We start from the raw sequence: 23,411 nt of genomic DNA, 5'->3' as shown, positions 1-23,411 counted from the left end.
GAAATTGTGAACCTTTTCTAAAGGTCTGTATAGCTTAAAAGAAAGACTGCCCATTGCTTTCTACATACAGATTCCTTTCTACATACAGATTCCAGTCACCGAATTCAGAAGCATGGTACCTGCCAAATACTAGTGGTTCCTACAGTCTCCACACCCCAAGTATGAACAAGTGGTTTAAATACTGAGGGCACGTCTTCACTGGCAATGTTAAAGCGCGGTAGCGCTTTAACGTGGCTTGTGTAGTTGCGGCATAGCACTGGGAGAGAGCTCTCCCAGCACTCTAAAAAACCCACCTCCATGAGGGGTGTAGCTCCCAGCGCTGGTGCACTGTCTATACTGGCACATTACAGCGCTGAAACTTGCAGCGCTCAGGGGTGTGTTTTTTCAAACCCCTGAACAAGAAAGTTGCAGTGCTGTAAGTGCCAGTGTAGACAAGCCATGAGAAATGTCCCAGCTGTATTTTTTCCTATAATGTTCTCCAAAATGAGAACTTACAACACTGTTTTGAGCTCAGCATTGCATGTTGAGTTGAGTGCTGTTCCAAACTAGCCCAAACACCTTCGCTGATGTATCTCAAGCCTAACTTGCAATAAATCAATGTGTATTGATCTTGTACTGGGTTTAGAAAGCAAAAACAACCCATTTTGCCAACCTCTATGGCAATTCTGTCTTGTACACATTTGAGTACGAAGACAAAAAAATCACCAAACTTATTTGGGAGTCAGCCCCAGTCTGCACTAAAAACAGACACTTTCAAAAATTGCTTAATTTAGGACCATCAGGAGTAGTCTCAAACATTTTTTTAAAAAAGCATTTGAAGGTAGTTGTAACCAACCTATAATGACTGGTGCACCCATCTACACTGTTTGCTAAAACCAGCTTTAAAAAAATAGGCTTTTTGTAGCATAGATGTGGGCTTAAAACAGGAACTGACAACCCACTAGAGTGCTGCTGAATTATAACCATGGAAAATTAAAAACAAACTTTAGCACACCATTTTCAACTGCAAAACACATGAAAGTGCTTTTATGCTAACTGTTTAACTGAATTACCACCCAACTGTTTCTTCATGTATGATGGGTCACAGATGTTTTAACTGCATTAGAATATAGCTACCAGCTCAGCACCTTGAGCTGGACTGCAGAGTTCTCTCAAAGGACTAACAAAAGTTATTTTTAGTGGGTATTAGCCAATTTTGTATTAAAGAAAACCACAAAAAAATCTATCAAGAGTTAAACTGAACATTAAATAGCAAATCCAATGTCTATACAAAATTTTAATACTAACCAGCCTAACAAAAAAGCTAACATAATATACATTTTTCTCATCAAGGACAGATAGAATTAGTAGTAAGGTGAACTTCAAATATGTTAAGTTCTAAAGAAACAGAAGAGAGAATTCTATCAGTATATTATTGGTAGAATAAATTAAAAATATAAAAGGCTAAGAGATTCTTGAATCCAAAGTGTAGGAATGTTCAAAGGAAACAATATGCAGTTTGTATGTCTAATGCTGATCTTTGAGCCGCTTCTGTGACCAATATAATATTTCACTTAACTACTTATACTGCACCCCAGTCTTGTTCATCATGACATATCTGCACTCAAACTCTACTGTGAAGAAAATATTAAAGAGTACCACTAATTCAGAGTATAATTTAATTATGCTACTTTGCAGCTATGTAGCACCTTTCATTAAAGGAGGTCAAACCACTTTGCCAACATTAAGCTTTGCAACACAACTCTGATGTAGGCATTATTATACCCGTAATGTAGACAGTTAAACTGAGGGAGAAAAACACTAGAAAACTTGCCCAAGATGAGTTAAAAAAAATAATCTTCAGAGTTGAGACAACAACCCAGTGCTCCTAACCCCTAATAATCTCTCTACAACAAGTGCATACTCCTCTCTTCCATCTTCCCAAGAAAGGATCTTTTCATCATCAAAATTAATGTATTTCAGTATATCCACTGGCAAACATAGTAGGATACCCTTGTCCTCTCTTGCCCCAGAACTAACATGGCTGGCTGTCCACATTTTGATGTGACAATTACCCAGAAAGTATATAAAAGATGAAAATTACAGTAGTCTGCAGGCCAGGATTTTCTTCAACCAATTACTCCTGAAGGAATTTTATTCCAAAAAATTAAAAATTCTGCAAAATTCTGCATATTTTAAATGTGGAGGCTCCAGCATGGTAGTGGGGAGTACAGGCCACTGACTGCATGGAGGTGGGAGATCACCCTGTTGCCTTCCCCTGTCCCCGGGACACGGACTAGGTGGTGAGGCTGCAACTGACCCTGACGCACTGCAAGGGTCAGGCCTGCCCCAGAAACACCCCAGGTCCTGCCCCTCCATACTGTGCGCACCACAATAGCAAGTGAGACAGATAGAGTCTCACACACATGCACAGCTCTGGCCCCCAAACAAGGTGTGAGGCAAGCAGGCTAAGCCCGGCAGGATCCAACTGTGGAGGGGCTTAGTGTGGGGGGATCTAGGTGTGTGGCAATCTGGGTGTGGGTGGCTCACTGGGGGAACTGGATGCATAGGGGCCCATTGGGGGGTACCGGTGCAAAGGGAATGGGACTCTGCAGGGGTGATCCAGGTGAAGGTGGGTGGGGCACAGTGGGGGGGGGCATTGTTAGAGTGGAAGTCTGGGTGCAGCTGGTTGGGGCCCAGTGGAGTGGGGGTCTGGGTGCAGGGGCTCATCAGGCTTGGGGTTTGAGTGCCAGTGGGAGCCGTGATCGGCCGAACCTGCGGACGCGGCAGGTAAACAAACTGGCCCAGCCTGCCAGGAGCTTTCCCTGAACAAGCAGCGTCCCAAGTTTGGGAAACACTGCTTTACGCCAATTCACAGATGTGTGTTTGTTTGTGGCACAAAATTCAGGGGCAGTTAAATGATTAGATTGGTTTGAGCAAAAAAAGCAAATAGCACAGGTGAGTGAACACAAGTAGGTTTTGCTAGCAAGCAGAGGGAATATAATCACACTTGGTTAAGGATGACCTAGTAGAATTCTGGTTGGCTTAAAAGTTTTATTTTAATATGTAGTTTAATAGGTGTTTCATATGCATGTGTTTTTTATGTGAAGTGCAAAAGATAACTGGATGAGACTTTGTGTGTATATAATGTCTACTGCAGTTTCCATGGTATGCATCCGATGAAGTGAGCTGTAGCTCACGAAAGCTCGTGCTCAAATAAATTGGTTAGTCTCTAAGGTGCCACAAGTACTCCTTTACTTTATAAACCAAAGACCTGTCTGCTCTGCACAGATATAGCACAAGGGTGGCCAAACTCACTTACCCTCAAAGCCACATATGATAATCTTCAGAAGCTCAAGAGCTGGGTGTGCATACCAGGGCTTCTGCCCTGTGGCGTGATGGTGGAGCTGCGGGGAGGGGAGTTTTGGGGATTCTGCACTATGAGGTCCACCTGCCAGTGGTTGGGGCTTTTGCCCTGGCGGGAGGGGGGATCTCGGAGCTTCAGTCCCAGGGGAGGACACTACTGGAGCTAGGGGCTGAAGCGCCCAAGCCCTGGCAGGCACCTCCCGTGGTGCTGAAGCCCCACCACCTGACACAGGGCAGAAGCCCCGAGCTCCTCCCCAGTCTGGTAGGCGGAGAGGGGGTGGGGGGGCACGTGGGGCTCTGCGAGCCGCATGCAGCTCTGGAGTTGCGATTTGGCCACCCCATATAGCACGCTTAGCACGAGAAGGCTTTACCAGGGTTTCCTTGGCTAAAACATCCCTTCCCCCTGTACAACATGCTGTGTTTCGCTCGTGCTATCACACATCTGTGAAGCGTCTGGGGATCCACCACAATAAAACACGTTCTATGCAAGCAACGCGATTTTAATCTGGTTGGGAAAAACCTGAATGAAATACATGCAAACGCAAGGGCTGCCACAAGACACGAGACCAACTGGAACAAGGCGCATTGAAATGGCTCATTAGAACACGCTACAAACGGCTTCCTCCATTCTGTACCCGAGAATCCCCTGTAAACCTTCCCCTCCCCCCGTGCAGCGCCGAGCCGTGGGAGCGGGCAGAGGAGGTGCGTGCGCGGCAGGCTGAGCCAGGGGGCGCCGGGGTTTGCTGGGGCAGAGCCCCGCACCCTAGGAACGAAGCTGGCTGAGGCAGGGTCTGAGCCGCCGCCGCGCCGCAGGAAGTCGAGCCCCGCTCCGCGGGGGAGGCAGAGTCTGCCCGTGGAGGGGCGGGGACTGGCCCACACACGGCGGGGCTAAGGAAGGAGTGACGGCAAAGCCCCGTCTCCGAGAAGCTGCCGGGGGAAGGGGAGCGCGGGTTACAGGGCGCCCGGAAGGGGAAGAGGAAGAGGAACAAGGTCCCCATAGCATGTGGTAATGGGTGGGGCTAAGCTTCCTCCCAACCCACAGTAATCTCCTCCCCCTTCCCCTCATTCACCTTCTTGCTGCTAACGCCTCTGACTTCGGCTGTCTTGTCGTAGACGTGGCAGCGCAGCATTATGCTGCCCACATCGACCCCCACCACATACGTGGCGGTGGCGCTCGCCCGCCCTTCCTTGCAGCGCGACATCCCCCAGCATGCGGCGGTTGGGCGGGGCGCGGGCTCGAGCTGACTGAACCGGCTCGGTTCACCCTGCCGCGAACGAACCACAGCCCGGCGGCGCCCCTACGCCAGGGGCGGGCCTATGGGTGGCCAGGCCGGCTGAGGGGGGAGGGGCCGGTTGAGGAGGGCTCGGAAAGGCCGGGGGCAGGAACGAACAGGGCAGGGATTAAGCGGAGTTCCGGGGAGCTAAAACTACCTGTTAGATGCAAAGGTAAACGCTGGCTCCTGCCCGTTTTGGGCCAGACCCAGCCGAGCCACTGCTGGTACTTTAATACATAAACAAACTAAAACCCCCGATCAGAGAGGCCGAGTACTAATGACCCAGGTGTGCGGAACCCCCGTTCTGCTCCAGGCGGGCCACTCGCCACCCCTTCCCTCAAGGTCCCCACGTGCGCCCCGCCTCTTCTTGCCCTCACTCCGCCCATGCCCCACCTCTTCCCGCCCAGCGACTCCTGAACACCTCTGGACACCTGATCCGGGCAGGCTGGGGGAAGAGGGGGAGTTGCTGGTCGATCATCTTATGGTCACTGCTGTCCAGGTTGCCACCCACTTCTACTTCCCCTACCAATTCTTCCCCATTTATGAGCAGCAGGTCCTGAGGAGCATGGCCCCTGGTTGGTTCCTCCAGCACTTGCACCAGGAAGTTGTCTCAAACATTCTCCAAAAACTTGCTGGATTGTCTGTGCACTGCTGTATTGTTCTCCCAGCAGTTGTCAGGGTGATTGAAGTTCCCCATGAGAACCAGGACCTGTCATCTGGAAACTTCTGTTGTCCGAAGAAAGCCCCATCTGCCTCATCGTTCTGGTCTGGTGGTCTATAGCAGATGCCCACCACATCATCACTCTTCTTGCTCTCGCTGCTAAACCTAAAGACTCTCAACAGGCTTTTCTCCAGTTTCATACCGGAGCTCTGAGCAATCATACTGCCCTCTTACATACAGTGCAACTCCTCCACATTTTTCTCCCCTGCCTGTCCTTCCTGAACAGCTTATATCCATCCATGACAGTGCTCCAGTCATGTGAGTTACCCCACCAAGTCTCTGTTATTCCAATCCCATCATAGTTCCTTGACTGTGCCAGGACTTCCAATTCTTCCTGCTTGTTTCCCAGGCTTCTTGTGTTCATGTACAGGCACCTAAGATAACCAGCCAATTGCCCTACTTTCTCAGTATGAATCAGGAGGCCTCCCCTGTTGCACTCTTCTCCTTGTGTTTCCTCCCGGTATCCCACTTACTTCAGGGCCTAGGTCTCCATCCCCCGGCAAACCTAGTTTAAAGCCCTCCTCACTAGGTTAGTAAGCCTGCCTGCGAAGATGCTCTTCCCTCTTAGTTAGGTGGATCCCATCTGCTCCTAGCAATCTTTCTTCTTGGAACAACATCCCATGGTCGAAGAATCCAGAGCCCTCTCTCCAACACCCCATCTGCGCAACCACACATTTACTGCCACAATTCGATGGTCCCTACCTGGGCCTTTTCCTTCAACAGGGAGGATGAACAAGAACATGACTTGCATCTCAAACTCCTTCATCTTTCTTCCCAGAGCCAGATAGTTTGCAGTGACCCACTCAAGGTCATTCTTGGCAGTATCATTGGTGCCCACATGGAGAAGTAGGAAGGTGTAGCAGTCCAAGGGCTTGATCAGTCTTGGCAGACACTTTGTCACACCCTGAATTCTAGCTCTAGGCAAGCAGCACACTTACCGAGTTTCCCGGTCTGGGCGGCAGATGGATGACTCCCTTCCCCTTAGGAGGGAGTCCCCAACCACCACCACCCGTCTCCTCTTCTTGGGAGTGGTGGTCGTGGAACCCCCATCCCTAGGTCAGTGCATCCCATGTCTTCCAGTCAATGGGGTCTCCTGATCCCTTCCCTCAGATGATTCTTCCAAACCATTCTCCGCCATAGTACCTGTGCAGAGAGCCTGAAAATGGTTTCTTACCACTATCCACACTGGGGGTACATGGGTTCTCCCTTTTCTTCTTCTGGAGGTCACATGTTGCCAATTTTCTTCCATGTTCTGCACCCTCTCTGATTCTTCAGCATCTGTGCCTGCAGTACCAAACGCGGACTTCTATTCAGAAAGTCTTCATTTTCTCTGACACAACGCAGGGTTGATACTTGGGTTTCTAGTCCTTTAACCTTCTCTTCCAATATGGAGACCAGCTTGCATTTCGTACAAAGTTGCTTCTATCCTCTGGGAGAAAGACAAACATGGCACATCCTGTGCAGGTCACAACAGCTGATCGATCACTCACTATCCATACTTTCTTCATTCTAAGAGCCTCTTCAGATGATGTATTTAGTGCTCACAGAAGCCTGAAAGACAAAAACTCTGTGGGAAGTGCCACCCAGGCAAACTCCCTGTTTGCTTCTCCTCTATTCGCAGCTCACTCGGTTCGCAACTGGCTGCTTTTTTATAAGGCTGCTGGCTCGAAGCAGTTGCCCTGGCTCAACCATTCAAGGTCCACCTGGAACAAAGCACTCCCAATTCACACTTTCCAAACAAACAACCACACCGTCAAACAGTCACACTTTTCAAACAAACAAACTGTCACACCGTCTCTGCAACTAGCACCAGTCAAACAAATGGTCACAGCAGACAGACACTCGGATATTCACCCCACCAGCTCACAACATAGCCCCACCCCAGTGCAGCAGCACTCATCGTAGCTTCTCTCAGACAGTTCCCAGGCAAACTCCCTCTCTTTGCGTCTCCTCTGTTCACAGCATCCAGTCTACCATGGAAATGGTAGAATTATCAATAATAATGCAGAAAAGGCAGAAGTGTTAAATAAACATTTCTGTTCTGTAATTGGCAAAAAACCCAAACCCCAATGATATAGTCTCATCACATGGTGATTACACTCTTTAATTCCACTGGTATCTGTGGAGGGCTACTAAAGTTAGACATTTTTAAATCAGCAACTCCAGATAACTTGTATCCAAGAGTTTTAAAAGAGCTGCTACATTAATGCTGTACAATTAATGCTGATTTTCCACAAGTCTTGGAGCATTAGGGAAGTTCCAGAAGACAGGAAGAAAGCTAGTGTTGTGCCAATTTTAAAAAGGGTAAAAGAGATAACATCGGTAATTATAGGCCTGTCGGCTTGATTTTGATCCCAGGCCAGACAATGGGGTGAATGATAAAGGACTCAACTAATAAAGAACTAAAGGAACTAAACTAATAAAGAGGGCAATGTAATTAATGCAAATCAACATGGGTTTATGGAAAATAGATCCTGTCAAAATGACCTGATTTTTTTTTTAATAGAGATTACAAATTTGGTTGATAAAGGTAATGGTGTTGATGTAATATACTTAGACTTCCGTACAGCATTCGACTTGGTAGCTCACATTTTGATTAAACAATTAGAATATAAAATGAACATGGCACACATTAAAAGGATTAAAAACTGACTGATAGTTCTCAAAATGTAATAGTAATGGGGAATCATCATTGAGTGGATGTGTTTCCAGTGGAGTCCTACAGGAATGGGTTCTTGGTCCTACACTATTTAACATTTTTATCAATCACCTAGAAGACAACAAAATCATCACAGAAAAATTTTGGAGTTGATACAAAACTTGGGGGAGTGGTAAATAATGAAGAGGACGGGTCACTGATTTAGAGTGATCTGGATTGCTTGAGAAGCTGGGCACAAGCAAACAATATGCATTTTAATGCAGCTAAATGTGAATGCATGCATCTAAGAACAAAGAGTGTAGGCCATACTCACACGATGAGGGACACTCGTGGGAAGCAGTTACTTGAAAAAAGATGTGAAGTGGTGGCAGGTAATCAGCTTAACATAAACTTCCGGTGTGATGATGTGGCCAAAAGAGCTAATGCGATCCTGTGATGAATAAATGGAAATCTCAAGTAGGAGTAGACAGGTTCTTTTACCTCTGTATTTGGCCCTGGTGCAACTGCTGCTGGAATACTATGTCCAGTTGTAGTGCCCACAATTCAAGAAGGATGTTGATAAATTGGAGATGGTTCAGAGAAGAGCTGTGAGAATGATTAAAGAACATGCCTTATAGCTGTGGTCCCCAAACTTTTTATGTCATGTTCCCACTTACCTGTAATGTAATCTGTTTGTGCGCCTCCAGGAGCTGGGGCCAGTTCTGCTGCTTGGAGCCGAAGCCAGGGCTCAGCTGGGAGCAGGGTTGTGGCCAGAGCCTACGTGGTACTCCCTCCCCGCCTACCTTGGGGGCTGGCCCGGGCCCTGCTGCACCCCCCTGAATGTTCCTCCACATCCCCAAGGGGGATATACCCCACAGTTTGGGGACCACTGACTTACAGTGATAGACTCAAGGAGCTCAATGTATTTAGCTTAACAAGAAGGTTAAGGGGTGACTTGTTTACAGTCTGTAAGTATTTACATGGGGAATAAATATTTAATAATGGGCTCTTCAGTCCAGCAGAGAAAGGTATAACATGATCCAATAGCTGGAAGTTGAAGCTAGACATATTCAGACTGGAAATAAAATGTAAATTTTTAAGAGTAATTAATCATTGGAATAATTTACCAAGAGTCATGGTGAATTTGCCATCATTGACAATTTCTTAATCCAGATTGGATGCTTTTTAAAATATGTGCTCTCGGAATTATTTTGGGGAAGTTCTATGGCCTGTGTTATACAGGATGTCAGATGAAATGATCACAATGGTCCTGATTGGTCTAGGAATCCATGAATTTATTTTTAAGTACCGAACAACGTCCTCTCTCATTGCTGCAACCTGATCTTTGTCTTGGAGAAGCAGGCAGTTCATTTTCCAAAAAAGTGATTTTTGGGATCCATCCCAGCTATCAAAGACTATTCCGCTTGGTGCATGAATGATCTGCAGCTCTTGTCTGGTTCATTAAGGATTCAGAGACTAAAATAAAATCTATTCTAGTATATAACTGAGGAAGGTGTGAATAAAATGTGTGAGCTCTTTTCCCTAGGTGCAATTCTCTCCAGCTGAGAGACTGAATTGTTGGCACAGAGAAGTTAATGCTGCACCTGCTTCTTATAGCCTCCTTGTCTTTTTTTTTTTTAAAGTCAGATCTGCCCTTGTGAGGAATTGGTGTGCAAGTGAAGTCTCCTCCAGCTATAACTTCCCCTTCTCCAAAGTGTTGCAGTTTTTTTTGAGAATCATTAACATTTTTTTTGCTTTTGATTGGGAACATACACTGAGCCTACTGTTGTTGAAGCACAATTGCTGGGTTATTAATAAGACAAAACATCCCTCCTTATCCTTAAATTGATCTTTAATCTGAAAAAGTTCAAGTTTAAAAAATATTATGCCCACTCCTCTTTCCTTTTCTTTGGCTGAAGCAAAAAGAAAGGCTGCTGAAAACCAATTAATTACCTTTCATCGTAATAATTGGCCCCTCCTGAGAAAATGAGTTTCTTGAAATAAAATAATCTGAGATTTTTCTTTTAGATTCTTTTGTGTTTTTGTTTTTAAGTTCTGCCAGGTCAGGTCTTTTTTTCTTTTTAGTGTCATTATTTAGCCCTTTGACATTCAAATATGTTACTTTAAAAGGAAGAACCATTGATAACTATTTCACTTTACCTAAAATCTTGAAACTCTCATTCTTTAGCTGTTTGATGGCATGAAGCCTTGTGTGGCCATGTCTCTCTTGTTTCTAGTTATGCTGCATTTGCGTACCTAAATATGGCTTAGTTTTTGTCTGTAAACTTTTGTATTTCTTGTAATAATTTCCCTCTACCCCTCCTGCATTCCCTTTTCTTTAAATCCAAAAATAAAATACTAGAATAGCATATAAATCAGACCTCAAACAACTGCGCTTTGCTGAACCCCCAGGTCCCGTACTTTCCCCATGAACACTCGGACTATTTCACTTGTAATCCCAAAAAGCTATGTTTTCCATTTATGGTAATCTTCACCCTTAGGGATAGATTACCGGGGGGGGGGGGGGGGCAAACTTTTTGGCCCGAAGGCCACATCGGGGTGCGAAACTGTATGGAGGGCCAGGTAGGGAAGGCTGTGCCTCCCCAAACAGCCTGGCCTCCGCCCTCTCCCACTTCCCACGCCTGTCAGAACCCTCCCCCTGCTCCTTGTCCCCTAACCGCCCCCCAGGACTCCACCCTGTATTTAACCCCCACCCCCAGAACCTCTGCCCTATCCAACTGCTCCCTGTTTCCCGTCCCCTGCCCACCCCCTCCCGGAACCCCCTGCCCCTAACTGCCCCCCCGGGGACCTCATCCCCTATCCAACTGCCCTCTGCTCCCTGACTGCCCCCCAGGAGCCCCTGCCCCTTATCCAACCCCCTGGTCCCAGCCCCCTTACCATGCTGCTCAGAGCAGCATGTCTGGGAGCCGTGCCGGAGCCAGACACTCTGCGGCGCTGCCCTGCATGAGCACACAGCCCCACTGCCCAGAGCACCGCCTGTGCAGCGGCGTAGCCACAGGGAGACGACAACAGGGAAGACCAGGGGCTAGCCTCCCAGGGCAGGAGCTCAGGGGTTGGGCAGGATGGTCCCATGAGCTCTAGTTTGCCCACCTCTGGATTATCATCGGATCATTTGAGTTACAAAGAGAGGATTTACACAGAACCCCTAAATGCTCCTCTACTTCCCATCTCCATTCTCTTCCATCCCCCTTTCCCCTTAATCACTCCTTCCTTAGTATCCTTTAGTGTGTCTATTTTTTAAGATACAGAACACATCTCTCACAGGAGATATGATAACCCCAATTAAAGCACACTTCACACTATTTCCCTTCCAACATTAATATAGTTACTTTACAACTGTTCATTCTTGGTGACTCCCAAGAAGTCCCTTCTGGATGGGGGCTGCTTTAGCTATAGATGAACTAGGCAGGCGCCTAAGTGAGGGCAGATTTTTCAGCAGCTGCCTAGGGTTGCAGATTCATGAGAAGCAGCGTGCTGCCACCTCCTGATCTACTTGCATTCATAAGCAGCAAAAAAGAACTTTGGGATAGTTGGGCCCACTCCACACCTTTATGCCCTTGGGTTGGGACACCATGACAGAGGCGCAGCTCCAATGGACACTGCTGGCTAAAAGAATTCAAACTTGACGCCTGGGGCACATGTACTATGAATGAAATACATATTGGCAAGCACTCAAAGGAGAGGATTCTCCCCCTTCCCTCTCCAAATAACAATGGAAGAAAATAATGCAATTGCCTTTTAAGGCTTTTAAAGTTTAAAATAAGTTTTAAAATGTTGAGGTTTGTGACACTGATCATTTTATGTAGCAACTTGTTACTTATTCAAATAACAAAACTATATTTTCTTTCTTTAAGGAGTTTACATGCATCTCAATTTGTATCTTCAGTACACGTTCTGTCATTCTACTTTGTTCAAGGGTTTGCCTGACAGAATATTATTTGCCTGACGGGGGGAGTATTATTAGATTGCTCTGACTGGAAAACATCTCCAGATCTCTCTGGTCTGAGTATGGGAAATGGCTTCTTACCAGAATGTCATGTCATTGATACTACTTTTCCAGATGTCTTCATGTCAAGAGATCATATACTGTACTCCTTGGAAAAAAATTTTTAACTTATCATTCTTGACTGTTGGGATCCTCATGGCCCTTCAGTCACCTCTAGGCTTTACAGGTTACAGCTGCTCATGTGGGGATCCTAGCACTATGCTCTCCCATTACAGAATCAAGTGTTATCTTCTGACCGCTGCTCTTAACTAGCAGCAGAAGCTCAAGCAACATTAACAGATCCTCAATAGCCAGTTGAAGGTGTTTCATTTGTAACTGACTGGCAATCATTGAAAATTCATGCTTTTGGTCTCCTGAATGACTGGTGATGAGACATCAAGCAACCACTCCAGTAAAATGGAAGCTTGCTGCTCTTTGGAATCAGAACAACTGGGTTTTTAACAAGTTTAACCCAATTCTGAAACTTTGGATTAAGGGCAAGGTAAGGTTGTTCCCAAATAACAGGCACTTGAATATAAAACACTTAAGATAAATCATGTTTCTAGTTTCAATATTTAATCCAAGCAGACGCAGACAACGAACAGGTTTATAAAATTATTCTGTTGAATTAAAATTCTGTATAGCATTTAACTCTTATGAATAATTTTTATCCTTCAGTGTATCTTATGTTCATATTTTAAAATATGTTTGCACAGTCCTTTATGCAACTACATACTAGAAATCTGCAGATGCACAACACTAAACAGGACAAAAAAATACATTCCATATCCATTCATATGCAAATTGAAAACATTTCACTTGGCAGATAAACAATGAAAAGTTATTTTAAAAAAATCAAACTACAAAAATGCACACATAAAAGTCTTCCCTTCTGGATTTTTAATAAAATACTGCTCTGTATAAGATCTAATGAAAAATTCCAGTACTTACAAAATACTTTATATCTATGAGAAAAATGAATGTTTAAAGTTATACCTGTATGAATTAAACATAATTACAGAGTTGACATAGAATATAAAAACAAAAGAGCTGAAATAATAGATGATATGGCATAGGTCAATGTACACATCACATGTAAGAGAACATGTGAAAGCTAAAATAAGTTGATTGGGCACCAGGTAGTGGACATTACAGAACCCATAAATACAGATAAAATGGACAGTAAGGGTAACTAGGAAATAGGGACTAATACAGTACACAGCAGATATAGAATCAAATATTTAACTTATGTATAGAAATTTAGTATGGCAGTTTCAGTGGCACTGGGAAAAAATTCAGCTCCTGCTTTGAAAGTAACCATTTCATGAGGGAAAAAATGGTTTATTTATACTTGTATTGGCATAGTCTCCTTCACAAATCATTCTTTACATATTTGCATATCTGGCTATCTAGATACAAGAGGACACTATAAACTATGTAATTCAGTATTTCAGCAGAGACTCTAGTACCTGCACCCAGCATCTACTAGCCATGTAATCTTGGGGATAACACTGAAAAACAAGGTTTTATGGAGATGAAAATCTCTTTGGAAGGTTTGAAGGTGTGCTAGCAGAACGTAATCCAGTTTTCTCCATAATGGGCGCTTCTCAAAAGTTCCCACACTGGAGATCAAATAATAGTACAAGAGACTGGGAACTCAGGGTATGGAAATTTAGTTAGGAGAAGCAACATTTTAAAAATATTTATGTCAGTATCATGCCAATATCATCCCTAATGTTGTTGATGAGATACAGATACATTGTGAAGGTCAACTTTTTCTTAGTGGAATGTACCTTAAGACCCTCTCAAAGGCAAAGCTCAAAAAATACAGGAGTTAATATATTTTGATAGATGTTGCCTCTGAGAAACAGGATTTTGAACCCTATAAATCTAAGTTAATTTAAACAAGAAATTGTTTCAATTAATTTAATAATTAAAGATCTTAAAATTCACATTGTGAAGAAGGAACTCACATTGGAAAGCATCAGATTTAAGGAAAAGCACGCAACACAACAGAATATAGATGAACCTTTGAGACTAAGTAGGAGCAAGATGCTATTGAGAGACTCACTATCTTCTTTAAAAAACTTGTACAAAAGTTAATCAGTGTAAAGACCTGCAGCTTGCTATTCTAGCTTGGAGATGTGTAGGGATTTTGAATGAGTAACAAGGCACAACATAAAAATAATCCTGAAATTACATGATTTCTGGAATCAGAGTTTAAATACACTGGATCCACATACAGAATCTGTCATCTCTGTGGGACAGTCAATCCAGATTAACCAGAAGAGTTTTATGATTATGTACAGACTACTTAAAAGGACTGGCATATCAGAGGCCTAGAAGACAAGTATCCGGCCAAAAAATACCAAATAAAATTTCTGAGAGAATACACTGTCTATGGGAAGGATAGAAGTAGCAATAGCTATCAAAGACCCCCTGGAAGGCATGACAGCAGAGAGGAGACAAAAACAGTTTTGGGAAAATGAATCAAAAACCTTAGGAAGAGAAACTCTGTGAGATGAAATTGGACACTACTATAGGAAAGTGAAGCTATGTTACCTTGGCAAAATAGCAAGACAAGAAACCGAAGAAAATTCTGCAAACTTGCATGTCCTGCATGAAGTCTGCTTAGAGACAATGTATTGAATTCACTGATTAAAGTCTGACATATCACTAATCCTTCTACTGTTTGGAGGTAAAGTATTTTCACCAGGACAGACAAGAATAAGGTAAAAATGGTGGTGCAGACTCAGCCAACATCTGCAGAGTGCACCAAATGAGACGAGGCATCAGACCAAGTTTTGCTTTGGATCCATAGACTTTTCATTTATGAAGAATAAGAATTGCATGGATGCGTGGATCATAAGGTAGTACAGGGCCCTTTCAGTTTTTTCTTTCTTTTAGATAGACAAGATACATAAAGAATTAAGATATTACTAGTTAAAGTGATAATTCCCTCCAAAAAGGTATATTGAGAATTTTTTGTCTGGATGTTATTAGGGAATAAGCTTAGAACTCTAACTCAAGGATGACAATTTAGTGTGTCCTCTGCCACCATATATTACCATGAAATTAAAATATCTATTAAAAGCCAGCTAACTACCAAAAAAATAATAATTTAGAAAAGAGAACCTGTCAGATTACAATGTTCACTGTATGGTGAAAACTGCAGGTGGGAGAAATTGGCTCAAAGGGTAAGCATGAGTTTGATTATCATGCTATATATACAAATACCTTTGCGTTCTACTCATTTTATAATTTAGAAAAATTCAGGATTTTTGTGGTTTTTGGAGTCCATGAAGACGTGCATGTGGATGTGTAGTGGAGGTCTACGTTGGTAAAGTGGAGTCAGATTTTAAAATGAATCCCAACTAGCAACTTTATTAATATAATTTGAACTGAGAACTTCATTTGCAAGTCAGTTTGCATTTGCTTATATTCTATAAGCCAGTTGTCTTCCATTAATTTATTTTTGTTCTCTGTCATATGAAATTTACAGGTAAATAAAAGCCTTCTCTATTTTATTACATTACCATGAAAAAGGAGTTAAAATACAAAAGATCGTGTTAAGCAATGTTCAGTGCCTGACTTATTACTGCCCCATATCCCACCCCAAAAGCAAGGCAATTCTGAATTAGGATTCCCACTCTAATATTATTGCTGCTCACCCGCTATAGTATGTAAGCCACTGTTCAGAGACCTAGGCACCAATGGATTGTGTGGTGACCTTAATTCAGGATTTTCTGGCTTTTATCAGTTTAAGTCAAGATCTTTAATCAAATTTTAACATAATTTTTATATGTATTTATCAACAGCCTGAAAAAGCCTACCAACTGAAAGTCTTTCACTCTTTATTATACTTATTTTTTTAAAATAATGCTTTATGATTTTTTAAAGGAGAGATAGATATAATATATAAACATGGGGGTAAGGGGAAAAATAAAATCATACTTAAAATGGTTGATTTTTCTAAATAGCATTATGATTTTTTTAAGGACATATATATCTGTCCTTAAAAATCATAAATTATATATATGAAGAACACTGGGGGAAGAGGAAAGATAAAATCAGTCTAGCTACAGTATTTATTCTGAAGATTTTGGTGCACCAAAATTGACAGCCAGTTTTCTTGGCTTTCGTTTGCTAGAAATGTTTGGTGTTGATTTGTTATGAGGAACGTCTGGAGTAGCTATGTTGTCTTGAAAACAAACAGTAGACTGAACAGCTTGAGGAGATTTTAAAGTAGTTGAAGTATCTTGTTGAATGGGCTTGTTGGTGTCAGAATACATTAGCTGTTCATTCTTTAGTGGTACAGCTTGAAGGGAGCTCTGGAATTCTTTGAACTCGGAATTTTTCTTGCTAGCAGCCCTTTTTTTAGTTACCTTTAAATCAAATAAATATTATTTAAAAGAATGTCCTCTCACAAAACTGAAAAAAATTTACCACTATAAAAATGCACATAGAGCAGTTTAATAATTTTCTAAAACTAAACAATGTATCCACAGGACTGTCTTTGCAGCCATTATATCTCTAAAAATAAGATTACAGGATTGTCACCCTGAAGCCTAGAATATCTGTGGAATCAGTGGAAAGAGATGGAAACAGCTACAAGCATGGTTGAGAGCTCTCTTTGTTCAGAATATCACCACATTGAAACATTACTGGCATTCAGGGTCTGATACAGACCAGTTTTTAAGTTCTTGGCCATTTTCGACTTATGTATACACTTGACTTTACAAGTTACATCCGTGTGGCAGCATGGGCTTTCAGCTTGTATATAAATACTTTTAACATCTTTTACAAAAATATGATCTCAAGACAATTCCTGTCATACTTACCTGTAGAGGAATAAACTGGTTGTGAGTACCAACTGGTATAGTTCCTGCAAGAGGCATATTACCATGATATGAACCGGGATAGTAAGGTTTGCCATGAATAGGCACTGGAGCTCTCCATGGCACTGGACCAAACATGTGAGATGATGGAGGCATCATATTGGCTGTAAAAAACAACAAATAACGTTTAGTTTCTATTACTTCCTTTTAGGAGGGTGGGGAGTTCTCCAAACGCAGAGTATCCAGGATATTTTTTCACTTTGCTTCTTTCACCACAAAGGCCCTGTTTTACAACTGAGAAGGGCAGAATGCACTCTCTCTGAAACCAGTCAACAATGCAAAGACTGAGGAGAAGTGGGGGAGCAGTGCCTGCTTGGGGACCTCGAATCCTACCCTATTGCTAAGTGCCTAATTGCTGGTCACCACTGTCACAACCCTTCTTGCATTCTACAAAAATAGCAGAGTATTAATGGTACCATGGGAATTTTCAGCAGGCTTTCTTGGGTTGTTACATCACGACACTGCTTGGCAGAGCGTGGCAGCCTTCCTACATAGTGTCTCAGGGAAGTACTGAAAAGACTCTAGAGCTGGTTCCAAAAAATATGACAAAGGGTGCCTTGATTTGCCAATTCAAAGATGATTGTTAGCTATAGGAGAAAATACTAGAAAAATACTAGTTGAGATGATATGGAGAGGAAGTCACAAAAGCAGAGCTTTCTGGCAGGTCCTAGAAGTAGATGTGTCTTCCTTCCTACTGACCAGGACCAACAGTTCTAGTCTGCTTCCTATTGTATTCAGGAGAAAAACCAATAGATAGCACATTGACACACGTCCTGAGAAGAGCGACTGAACAAATGGAAGGTGTGGAATTCTTTGTTCTTAATTCATGTGTCCATGAGAGGAGGTTCACAAATTTCCATTTTCAAGGAGGCTCAGAGGTACATCTACATACAGCAGGGCCTAAAATGGTGTTCTCTGGAAGTCACCCATCTTCACAAAATCCTATTAGAATTACAGTCAAGTTTTCATTATTTGAAAAAAGTGTATTATTACTTACCAGTGGGTTGGGTGAAGACTGGAGGAATGGATCCAGGTGGTACAGGAGCTCCCATGGACTGATAATTTGGAAACATCGATGGAGGTGGCGGCAAAGAAAAGTTCACTCCTAAAGAGCTCTAGTTAAGAGAGAATAATTTATTATAACAGGCTCAATAAAACAAGAAAAAGATACAAGGTGTTATACAATATATTGTTCTCACCAATCGTTGTAATGCAAAAAACGCAGCTCTCTCCTTGGCTTCATTTTCAGAGTGACACTGAGGTCCATGTACTAATAAGCCATTGGATAATTTTACTTGACAAACTGTCATGGTCTATGAAAATAACATAAAATAGATTTTTTTCATGAAAGTTTTTTTGTCATCACTGTATGCAAGTAAACAGAAGAGTTAAAATTTGAGACAGATTAACATGAATTAATACAATAGTTTTAAGTTCAGAATTTTCTTTTGGAAACGAATCAAACCAAACAAGAGGCATCAAAGTCTCATCTACACTGGGATTTTAGTTATTAGTGCAAATTCATAGCAAAGGGCATGATTTACATGCATGCAGCTTACTCTACCAGCCTGTAGTTATACCTATAAAACAAACCATACCTGTGGTGTTCTGAGGAAGGAGAAATCTGGTTGTGGCATTCCAACCAGGGAACAAATACGAGAGAGTTCAGATACTGGGGTAGACAACGCAGACTGTGGGCCAAGGAGAGGGTGACCTCCAGTTTCCAAAACCTGAGCATTATGAGGGCCTCCTACACTATGAGGCTTGTTCATGTAAGCAGCTATAAAAAAGAAAACAAGAAAAAAATAGTATCAGGCAAATATATAGAATAAAAAGACAATTCTAAAACACCAACACAGAAGCAAGTATATTTGAATACGTTCCTGGTATTTTCAGAATGTCTGACTTTAATGCTACATATTCAAGAGTTTACTTAGGTAGTATAGGGATTTCCAGGGCTGAATAGTAAAAAGGGGATAGAAAATATGGAAAATTCTACTGTTTGATCCTGAAAACAAGTATCAATAGCAATCTTTTTACTAATTGTAGAGATAAGTTAACATAAGGCTCTTTAACTATTTTGCTGAGGATTAGCTGGTATCTGTACATACCCATTTTTTTTGTTTGTCTATGCTGCATGGCAGCCCCATGGGATTCCTGCCTATCGGAGGTAGCAGGAACTTCATTAATCAGTGGCTTCATTTCATTCTTGGTTTCTATGTCAGAGCCATCAATCTTCAAAATTTCTTTGAGCATCTGTGTTCCCTTCTTTAGAAAAGAAGAAAATATTCAACAATCCAATTAAATTTAGATTGCACTATTCAAAGAGAATTAAAAATCCTGCACAATGGTAACAAAAATTGCAACTTTTTATTTCCCTGAAAAGTAATATTTTACTATTAACTGTATACGTTATTTGCTTTAAGAAAAGTTAATAAATATAATTATGTTTAATAAAGTAATATGTAGATTTGTTTGTAAACAGAAGTATAAGAAGCTAAGAAAGCAAATGTTAAATTGTCACCCAATGGCTCCCACAATACACAAACCATAGCAAAAGACTGTGGAGACAGATGTTCTTCATTGGTGACTCTTTCTTCCTTGGGATAAGATGATTGCACTTCATTTTCTTTGGAGATTTTCAAGGATGCTAGAAGGTTTTCAAGTTCAGAGTCCTTCTAAGGAATAGAGGTAAGAAGATACTAAAAAATTAATGTAAAACTTTGTACTTAAAATAATAAATACCATGACCAGAAATAACTGGTTTAAAGAAACATTAAGTCTACTTCAGGCTATTTAGTTTTGTCATCGTCTGATCCTAATACAGCTCTCTATATGTGGAACTCCATTCAAGTCAATGGGGACTGTGGGCACAGAGTGACTTCCAGGTTGAAAGTATCTAAGCATTAAAGGGCCAAACTAGTCAGAAGCATACTCACATTTAACAAGCCAACTTTTGCCTTCCCAGCTATACAGGACCCATCAACAGAAGCCTTCTGAATTACAGGCACACTTGGACTTTCATTCCTCTTCAAAAGCTTAACATTATATTTATTTGCTCCTGCAAAATTCTGAAAGAAATTGCAATGTTGATTATTACACACTAACACCTCACAGTTAAAATGTAGATCAGCTGAAAATAATCTGCAAATAATATTTCACAAGCTGTCCTTCTTGTATCTGAATGGACTACACCCTAATGGAATAAAAAAGGAGTACTTGTGGCACCTTAGAGACTAACAAATTTATTTGAGCATAAGCTTTCGTGTGCTACAGCTCACTTCATTGGATGCATTCAGTGTCCATGATAACATCTATGTTTTGCAATTATAGTATCAGCTTTAAACATCTGAAGCCAGAAAAACTGCAGAATAATTAAAACAATGGAAGAGATTAAAAAAACTTCTGACATGCTTGCTAGCATCAGTCTTGGAACGACATGTCATAATATGTATCATGTCTGACAGAAGCATCATCTCTAATTTTCTGCCTGTAAAGGCTCCAAGAACAATGGTACAATGTTATATAAAATTTCTAAAGGATAAAAACAGCCACAAATACAAGAACCTTTCGATAGCTGGCAGCAGAATTCACTGAGCTGCTCAGTGGAGACAATTTGTAAAATGACAAACTAGAAAATAGTAATAAAAACAAATAAATAATTATTGGTATACATGTTCTCAATATAAGAGGAAATATACCTGTTTATTTGATATTTTGTGTGTCTGACTTTCATATCTTGGAACTTTAGAATCTTCTTTAACTACAAATAAATTAGTTCACAGTATCAGCTGCGCAAAGGAACATTTATTCTTTTTTACTGCTTGTAAAATATATGAAAATAATCAAATTGACTCCAGAAACCATTATATGTCCCCAATTAGATTAAATCAGAATTAAATTTGAGTTTATGTCTCAAACATTTGTTAATTCCGACTTTATTGTTCCTATGCACTTTTCTTCACAGGATAAAAGAAGCATACCTTAATTATGTGATAATGCTTATGTAGCTTTACTCGTGTCTAGTAAACATGTTTACTTTTCCTTCCAAAGGTTGTACATGCAAAAACATCCTCTATAAGTTTGATAATGTGGGCCAATTGCTTGATTAAAGACTGCAGGGTCAATTTGTAGAGAGGTCAGATATGCTTAAAAACAGCCAATCCTGGCCCATTTGGGCTCAATGGGACCAGGATTTGACCAGAATATATACAGTATTGTGTTCATAAAACCATTTGTTTATAAAATGTTGATAGCAAAGAAACTCTGCAGATATTTCTATAAACAATCAGAAACACAGGCCACCTTTTTCAAAACTAGATTTCTAATTATAGTACTTACACTTTTTAAATGGCTCCTGTTTTCTTTGCTGGCCTTTAAGGGTACTCTCATTGAAGCCTGGTTTGTACAACTGGTTGCCAGTTTCTGGCTTTGTTTCTTGAGGTAGGATTGCACCCTAGGAATTGAAATATTCACACATTTAATATTAATCAGAAGACAGACACACACAGTCATTTACAATCTTTACAACAAGTCATCACCTCTTTCAACAATTTTCAATAAAGTTTTATACTACACAAAATTAGCTAGTCTGATCTTTGATATTAGCCAAAAAATGTTTAATCTTGTGATGAATTCAGTGAAAATGAAGAAATGCCTCTATATTTTACGTTGTCCATACATAACATATACCCACAAACCAATATTTTCTCTCTAAACAGAAGGAACTTCAGTGAAAATGTTATTCATAATGTCAGTTATATACTAACCTTCTCATTCATATTTTGTTGAACATGCTGAGATTTCCCAGACCCTTGCAGTGATTGCCAAATGCTGCAAAATTCATCATCTTGTTTATTCTGAGCCTGGCAAAATATTTTTTTTAAAAACCTATAAATACAACTTTTGCTCCAACAGAGATACAAATAAATTCTTAAGGCTTGACTTTCAAAGGTGCTGAGCAATTGTCCCAATGACTTCAAAAGAATTTGTAGGTGTTTGTAACTTCTGAAAACTAGGCCATATTTATACTATGACTTTCCCTAAGTGTTTCCCTAAAATGTTAATGGAATTAGTTTGTTTTGATATTTTCCCTTCACCAGTAACCTCTAAATTTTTCTAAAATGAAAGAATGTAACAAAATGCATTTCAAGTTTCCTTCCAAAGGCATGCATGTTCCCAAGCCAGTATCTGTTTCATTGCTAAGGCCTTGATCTTGCAAACCCTCATCCAACAGCTCTACTCACTTGAGTAAAGTTATGCATGCATTTGTGTAGGAATGGGGCTCAAATATGTAAACAACAATTATTAAGAGGATCTTATGGCCTGAATGGGAAGGTGTGTAAAAAAAAAAAATAATACGATTTTTTTGGAAAACATTTTTTAAAAAAGGGTTTTTTTTTAATTTAAATCAGGTTTTTTTAATTTTGTCATTTAAATTATACTACGTTTATCTTTTTAAAAATAAACCTGTTTAAATGAAATCTGATTTAAATATAAAATATGTTAAGGCTTAAACTTATTATAATCTCTTAAGTCATTTAAATAAAAATAAATATGCTGAATCAATGAGCCTCTATCAAAAACTCTGAGTTAAAGGCTCCTTTTCTATATAAAGAAAGAATCAGGGGAAAAATTCTAACTTTTGAGGTCAAGCTTCAAACATATGGCACAATAGATCAGCCTAAGTTACTTAGGAGATTGTCTCATTTTCAAGACACTTAGGTGAGTAGGAACTAAGCTCCAGGCACTTTCACTTCAATTTACTTGAAAATTTTCCCAGGGTGACCTGAAACAGTCAGTTTAATTCACTGACTACAGTTACTCCCTCTGTTTAATAAATCACTTAGTTGGATGTTTCGAAAAGAGAAGTTTATGGATCAAAACAAGTCAAGGGTTTGTTTAATAAAAATACATTTTATATGCTGTTTTGCATGTTTAATTAAATTCCAGTTACCATTCTAATCCATCTTGACACAAATATTAGCAAAAAGTTAATTATCTAGTAAATAAGCAAAATATCTTTCACCATTTTCTTACTTAAAATATACAATAAGAATCTGAAAATATTAAGCTATTGCTTAAATAAATGAATACAGGTAGTGTAGCACAAAGATGTACCAAATCTAGCAAAAATGCTCTATTTAGTTTTAAATCAAAACATTTTAATGGTTATATCAACCAACGACAATGCACCCTTCTTTAGAAAATAACTGAAGTACAAATGGAAGAGTTGATTAAAATAGATTTAATTCAAGGCTTTCCACTTGGTTATTTAATTAATGATTTAAATTGCCTTGTTTTAAATCAATCCATACTGAAATGGGTTAAATACACTCACTTCCTTACAGATTCATTAAAGGCTGCCTCAGTTTGAATCTGGATTACAAAACACGTGTGTTTGACAAGGGTAGTCTGGCAATGCTAAAAATCTGTAAAGCTAAGGCAAAAGGACACTATTATAAATAGTGAGCCATTACAAATACTAGCCTCTAACAAGCAAGCTGGAAATGCAGCCATACTCACAGCA

The 23,411-nt window shown here is 40.8% G+C and overlaps 2 protein-coding genes across 13 annotated transcripts in view; both read right to left on the bottom strand.

Moving 5' to 3' along the window:
• Window positions 1-4,663, bottom strand: part of GK5 (glycerol kinase 5) — a 78,488-nt gene extending 73,825 nt beyond the window's left edge. For 9 of the 10 annotated variants that reach the window (XR_012669888.1, XR_012669889.1, XM_048864571.2 and 6 more), the window contains exon 1: window positions 4,416-4,663. Coding sequence is in view for 7 of the 10 variants with exons in the window: in XM_048864571.2 (XP_048720528.2) it covers window positions 4,416-4,547 (132 nt within the window). In the remaining 3 variants the exon portion in view is untranslated. The remainder of the gene's footprint in view (window positions 1-4,415) is intronic. The other variant, XM_048864577.2, reaches the window with a different exon arrangement.
• A 7,875-nt stretch (window positions 4,664-12,538) lies between these two features.
• The window catches only part of XRN1 (5'-3' exoribonuclease 1), an 83,971-nt gene continuing 73,098 nt past the window's right edge, over window positions 12,539-23,411 (bottom strand). For 2 of the 3 annotated variants that reach the window (XM_048863875.2, XM_048863877.2), the window contains 11 exons: window positions 21,652-21,747; window positions 21,224-21,338; window positions 20,584-20,645; window positions 19,822-19,953; window positions 19,432-19,560; window positions 18,994-19,150; window positions 18,481-18,662; window positions 18,082-18,195; window positions 17,880-17,997; window positions 16,826-16,986; window positions 12,539-16,369 (listed from right to left, as the gene is read on the bottom strand). In XM_048863875.2, the coding sequence (XP_048719832.1) occupies window positions 16,073-16,369; window positions 16,826-16,986; window positions 17,880-17,997; window positions 18,082-18,195; window positions 18,481-18,662; window positions 18,994-19,150; window positions 19,432-19,560; window positions 19,822-19,953; window positions 20,584-20,645; window positions 21,224-21,338; window positions 21,652-21,747 (1,563 nt within the window). In that variant the 3' untranslated portion in view covers window positions 12,539-16,072. The remainder of the gene's footprint in view (window positions 16,370-16,825; window positions 16,987-17,879; window positions 17,998-18,081; window positions 18,196-18,480; window positions 18,663-18,993; window positions 19,151-19,431; window positions 19,561-19,821; window positions 19,954-20,583; window positions 20,646-21,223; window positions 21,339-21,651; window positions 21,748-23,411) is intronic. The other variant, XM_048863876.2, reaches the window with a different exon arrangement.

Source organism: Caretta caretta, chromosome 9, assembly GCF_965140235.1.
Source record: "Caretta caretta isolate rCarCar2 chromosome 9, rCarCar1.hap1, whole genome shotgun sequence".
NCBI lineage: Eukaryota > Metazoa > Chordata > Testudines > Cheloniidae > Caretta > Caretta caretta.
The sequence above is the reverse complement of the archived record's forward strand: the minus strand, read 5'-3'. Positions and strand labels throughout refer to the sequence as shown.